General features: G+C 43.3%; 1 protein-coding gene across 1 annotated transcript; it reads left to right on the top strand.

Annotated features, from left to right (window-relative positions):
• The first annotated feature begins 879 nt into the window (after nt 1–879).
• On the top strand, nt 880–4,960 carry LOC311493839 (isocitrate dehydrogenase [NAD] subunit gamma, mitochondrial-like). Its single transcript, XM_084552626.1, has 8 exons — nt 880–961; nt 2,360–2,420; nt 2,567–2,699; nt 2,777–2,910; nt 3,021–3,123; nt 3,276–3,422; nt 3,865–4,020; nt 4,258–4,960. Exons 1-8 carry the CDS (start codon nt 895–897, stop codon nt 4,384–4,386), a joined length of 930 nt encoding a protein of 309 aa, XP_084408752.1. The 5' UTR covers nt 880–894; the 3' UTR covers nt 4,387–4,960.
• Nucleotides 4,961–5,969: the final 1,009 nt, after the last annotated feature.

Genomic DNA, 5,969 nt, shown 5'->3' with positions numbered 1-5,969 from the left:
CAATGAGACAGAACTATCATAACCACAAAATGTCTACAAAGTGATGTAAAAATCACAAAACAACCACAATGTGACTCAGCATGAAAACAGAACAACAGCAAAGTGACAAGTGTAATGGAAAACATGACCATGAAATTATGCTTAACTACTAAGACTTGATCTTAATGTGTATGTTCTCTGCAGGTAAACACATTTTTCTCTGTTCTCAGGTCTACAATGCCGCAACATGTAAACAGAAACACACTTACACTGTAAGTTGTCTAAAATAAATACAGCTTTGATTTAATGAGGATTTGACAGTGGGTTCAGGAGCTCAATCAACAGATCCCCACCATGTTTACCCTGTGACCTTCCTAACCTGATAACCCCTCTGTCGTACACCCTAAAAGATTCGCATACCTGCTGAGAGGAAATGCGTTTTCTGTGCACAATGTGACATCTATGTGATGCCACCAGGAACATGCATGTCTCCTCTTTGTCCTACTAACCTCGTTGTTTCTCTCCTCTGCCCTGAATCCCTCCTTCATCTGTCCAATCACAAGACCATAGTGAGTATAACTGCTTTAGAGTCATGTGTTTAGGGTTTTATAGAATAGCCAAAAGATTGATACGTTGGTTTAGTGGTTTGGTAGAGTTGCATCTACAGTGTTTGTACCTTCCAGCCTCCACCTGCTAAGTATGGAGGCAGACACACCGTGACTCTGATTCCTGGAGACGGCATCGGACCGGAGCTGGCCAACCATGTGAGAGCACTATTCCGGTGAGTGTTCGCTTACATTTTCATTTGTCAGTAAAAGCCTCCGCTCTGTCACACTGAAGTGCTCTCCGCCTGTGCCCATTGTCAGATTCTGCTGTGTGCCAGTGGACTTTGAGGTTGTCAATGTGGACTCGACTATGGCCTCAGAAGATGACATCAATAACGCCATAATGGCTATCAGACGCAATGGAGTGGCTCTGAAAGGTCAGTTGTCGTGGCAAAATCTGTGAACGGATTTAAGAGAATTTCAAGAAAGTTTCTTAATGTTAAGAAAAAGCATCACAGTCTGAAATGACAGTGTCTCTCGTGAGGACCATCCCAGTAAAGGAAGAGGAGAAGTCGCATAAATCAACATTTAACAGTAGATCAGATTCACATGAATGCTTCCCAGAGATCAAGCAGCAGAAGCATGTCAGCATCAACTGTAGGAGGAGACTCCATGGTGGAAATGGAGCTGAATGAAGAACTAGTGAAGGAAATCGATAAGAAGAAGAGAAGTGATTAGACCTAAAAACACAAGGAATGGACGTTAAGAGATGAGATGAGGGGCAAGGCAGTGCAAGAAGTGATTCTAAATTGGCCATATGGCTGTCTGTCTCATTAGCCCTGCGATAGACTGGCGACCTGTCCAGGGTGTACACCGCCTCTCATCCGATGACAGCTGGGATAGGCTCCAGCACCCCTTCCAACCCTTCACAGGACAAGCGGTTACAGAAGATGAATGAATGAATGAATTAAATATATTTACAGTTGTTGTACCAAACATAAGAGAGAAAATTAAACTGAAAGAACACAAGTGGTGAAGGTTGAATATGCATTTAGGGAATAAGTGCATTCCCTGAGATACAGATAGATTATTGTCCTGAGGATGTAGATGGTCCTTTAGGAGTGGAAGAAACCCAGCAGCAGCAGTGCTGAGATAAGCTGATGCAGTAGTGTCTGGCTGAAGCAGCTACCTAAGGTTTCAACAGTGTCAGCGAGAGGAGTTGCTCAAGATGTTTGGCGGTTTGGCCAACCATCCTCCTCAACTAGAGGACAACAGATGATGTAGCGGGTCCTCTTTATCAGCTTGTCCGGTCTTTTCTTGCCCCCCTCTGCCCTCTCTGTGACTCCACCACTTCAGCAGACCACAATGTAGGAAGTTTCTGTTTCAACCACAGTGTCATACCATGTTCTCAGTAATGCCCTGCACACCCAAGGGACCTCAGTCTGCTCAGCAGGTGGAGGCAACTGTGGCCGTTCTTGTACAGGACACTAGTGTTGCTGTTAGACCAGAGGAAATCTGTGTCTAATAAGTCCAGATGTGAGATAAAGAGAAGGTGAACAGATGTTATCAGCACGTGAAGCACAGAGTAGGAGCTGGTTGCAGCAGGACCTGTAGGACTTGTCAGGTTTGACCAAGAAGCAGAGTGACGGCGTGCTGCGACACATGACCTGACCTCTACTGTCAGTTAGCACCTTACCATGCTAATTAGCACAAAACAGAAAGTACAACTGAGGCTGATGGGACTGTCATTACCTTAGCAGGTGTTTGATCATAAAAAAAAAGTACTGGAGGAATGTCCATTTTTCGTTGTTTTCTATTTACGTTTATTTGTCCAGGAAACATTGAGACCAACCACAACTTGCCACCTTCCTATAAGTCCAGAAACAACCTGCTCCGGTGAGTCTGCTGCTTCTCATGTTCATTATCTAAGTCAGTTTCAGTAGCAGCGATGTTCAATAGCCGTGGAGTCTTGTGTTTTGGTGCTCTCTGACTTTAAACCGTTCACAGTTCCTAGTTTCCATCTCTCCTCTTCCTCTCTGCAGTACCACTCTGGATCTGTATGCCAACGTGATGCACTGCCAGTCTCTCCCAGGAGTGAGGACACGCCACCGAAACGTTGACATCATGATCATCAGGGAAAACACGGAGGGAGAGTACAGCAGTCTGGAGCATGAGGTGTGTGTTAATGTGCTTCATTATGTGTTTTAATGGTGAGGCACCTGTAACTCTGTCTAACTGATCCATCTCTGCAGAACGTACCGGGAGTTGTTGAGTGTCTGAAGATCATCACCAGGACCAAATCTTTACGTATCGCTGACTACGCTTTTAGAGCGGCTCGTGAGAAAGGACGCAGACGGGTCACAGCTGTGCACAAAGCCAACATCATGTCAGTGTCTGATGGCTCAAAGGCTCAGACTGTGTTTTATCCCTCCTTCCACTTTTTTTATTTCTGTTCCTCTTTAAAAACACACTGATTTTATTTTATGTCTGGAGCAGGAAGTTGGGCGACGGCCTCTTCCTGGAGTGCTGTAAAGAGGTTGCTAGTGGTTACCCTGAAATCACCTTTGACAGCATGATTGTGGACAACACCACCATGCAGGCATGTCCATGTCATTGTATCATCAAGCCCCTCACATTATTGTTGCTGTGAACTAAGACTGCCAAGGCTTTCACGTTTTAAAGTTCAAACACTCTTCATTTACTGCGCTAGTTACTTACTAACTGAAACTATTATTTTTGTTTGTTTCTTAGCTGGTTTCTAAGCCCCAACAATTCGATGTGATGGTCATGCCCAACTTGTATGGCAACGTTGTGAGCAATGTGTGCGCCGGGTTGGTGGGTGGACCGGGCCTGGTGCCTGGAGCCAACTATGGAGACGACTATGCTGTGTTTGAGACGGTAAGACTGGGTGACTGCAGGTCCTGAAAAGCCTTAAATCCAGCTACCCCACAAAAAATCTGAAGAATTGATTAAAAAGTTGTTTGTGCTTCGTGGTTGAATATCATTAGGAATGAATTATATACAGAAAAATTGTACTGACAGAAATGTGATATGTGATGAGTTTTGGCTCAGTCTCCCAGCTTGTGGCAGGATGTTGTTTCCAGAGAAAAGGCTCTAAAAACCAACTGTACAGTACTGAGTCCTCATCAGACACCACATGAACAGTCAGTGGCCAGCCTATATCATCATTACATCATTATTTTCCTCCAGAAACAAGAGACAGAGCTCATAGTGCCAGTACTGATCTTGCTGCATGATTGCTGTGCGTGTAAATAAGCAGCTGTTAACATGTTTCCTCATATTCACTTAAAAAGTGTTCTGCGTTACCTGCTCTGTGCAGGGCACCAGGAACACGGGGAAGAGCATCGCCAACAGCAACACAGCAAACCCCACAGCCATGCTGTTGGCCTCCTGTCTGCTGCTGGATCACCTGAAGCTCCACGCCTACGCCAACATGATCCGCAGAGCCATCCTGTCCACTGTCAGCGAGACACGGGTACGTCCTCACCGGTGACAGGTTATTAAGTCAATGACAAGATACATGTCAACAGCATTTCACTTATTATCTAGTCACGCTTTGTAATTGAAAAATGTGGGTCACAACAATGAAAGCAGAAGAACTGAATAATTCATAAATGATGTAGACTAACTCAGAAGAAAATTCTGCTGTTTGTTTTACGACTTTCATTCAATGATCACAGTGTCTCCGTGTGTCGTCTCCTTGCTTCTCCAGCTGCACACTGCTGACCTGGGAGGACAAGGCTCCACGTCTGAGGTGGTCCAGTCCATCATGAATGCTGTTCAGAGCACTGGACCCCGCACACTGAGCATCCAGGACACAGACACCACACAGCAGGGATGATTATAACGTTGTACCTCTCTTCAGTAGATGATATATATTATATAACTACACTGCACAGTTTTTATTTAATCTAAAGGTTCTGTAGTTTATAAAGCTCCCTGTTCGAAGCAGAGATATAATAACACTATATTATAGACAGTTTCCTGAGCACTTTATTTACATCTATACTTTCTAATGAACTTACCATCATAATGTTTATTGAATGAATCTGCTGCACCTGTTACAGTTCCACTCAGTCTTTTCCATGTGTTTTAGTTTGTTTCAGTTATTTATCATTGAGTGAAACTATTTATCTTTCATGCATTTTAACATTAACGTATTAACTGGATTTATCTGGAGAAGGTTTGGACCATTAAATAGAGTTTGGCTTTGAATCAACGTGACGCACTGGCTCGTCTGGACCACACGGAGGACACTCTGCCCACAACCACAGCGTCTGGTGTCTTGTTGAATGAAATTCATTTAGTAACTTATCTGTTCCAGGAGTCAGTAGGATGACTTAATATCTTTAGAACGCCTGGTGTGAAGAGATGCAGGCCATACTACTAGTAGTACAGGTTCAATTATTCAATGAAAAAACGACCAGAAAAATGCTAAACTTCAGAAAGATTGTTTTCCTCGGTTTCCTCTATATTTTTGTGGGAAACATTAAATAAGATCTAACAGTTCTAGATGAAAGTTAATAAATGAAGCTCGTGCAGATCAGCTTCTTTCCCTGATCTGATATTTTTGTGTTAAACTGGACAAACAGTATATTCATTAATCTAGTTTGAGACTTTTTTCTTTCGCTACATTTATTTTTTGTGTGTGTTGTTTTGTTTGGGTGAGGTGATAAGTAGGAATAAGGAGGAATATATAAAAAAAAATTAAGTAAAATTACATTTCAACTCTAAACTGAGACAAAGTCCAGTATTATTGAATGAGGACACTACAGATTATGTTAAGCAAAGGGAAAGGGAAGTGGATATTGACATGAGGAACATATGATCAGCCACAACATTATAACCACTGACAGGAGACGGAAATAACATTGACCATCTTGTGACAATTCAATGTTCTGCTGGGAAACTTTTGGACCTGGCATTCATGTGGATGTTACTTAGACATGTACCACCCCCCTTGACCAGACCAGGCACCCCCACCCCATAGCAATGACACTCCTTGATGGCAGCAGCCATCCCCAGCAGGATGCAGCCTGACACAGACACACACACAAAAACACTTTAGGAACAACAAAACAACATGAAGAACAGCACAAGGTGTTGACCTGGCCTCCAAATTCACTAGATCCCAAACTGATCAAGTATCTCTAGGATGATCCACAGAGGCCCCTCCCCTCAACCCATAGGACCCAAAGGCCCCCACTAACAACATTCTGTTGCCAGACACCACAGGACACCCTCAGAAGGCCCATGTCTATACTCTGATGAGTCACAACTGTTTTGGAGGCACAATATTAGGAAGGTGGTCATAATGTTATGTCTGATCAGTGTACAATATGTCTTCATGAGTAATACTAATACTACTGTTTTCAGCAGCTAAATTAAATTGTGTTCAGCATTAAACTTTGTATTCTGACTGGA

This window comes from Chelon labrosus, assembly GCF_963514085.1.
Source record: "Chelon labrosus genome assembly, chromosome: 10".
Taxonomy (NCBI): Eukaryota; Metazoa; Chordata; class Actinopteri; order Mugiliformes; family Mugilidae; genus Chelon; species Chelon labrosus.
This window is presented reverse-complemented; position numbering and strand designations above follow the sequence as displayed.

What these genes read in the sequence shown, in the direction of transcription:
- LOC311493839 (XM_084552626.1), top strand. Translation starts at nt 895, where the DNA reads ATGGCCTCAGAAGATGACATCAATAACGCCATAATGGCTATCAGACGC. An exon ending in GTGCACAAAGCCAACATCAT is followed by an intron (nt 2,911 to 3,020) that starts GTCAGTGTCTGA and finishes TGTCTGGAGCAG; the next exon opens with GAAGTTGGGCGACGGCCTCT. An exon ending in ACTATGCTGTGTTTGAGACG is followed by an intron (nt 3,423 to 3,864) that starts GTAAGACTGGGT and finishes TGCTCTGTGCAG; the next exon opens with GGCACCAGGAACACGGGGAA.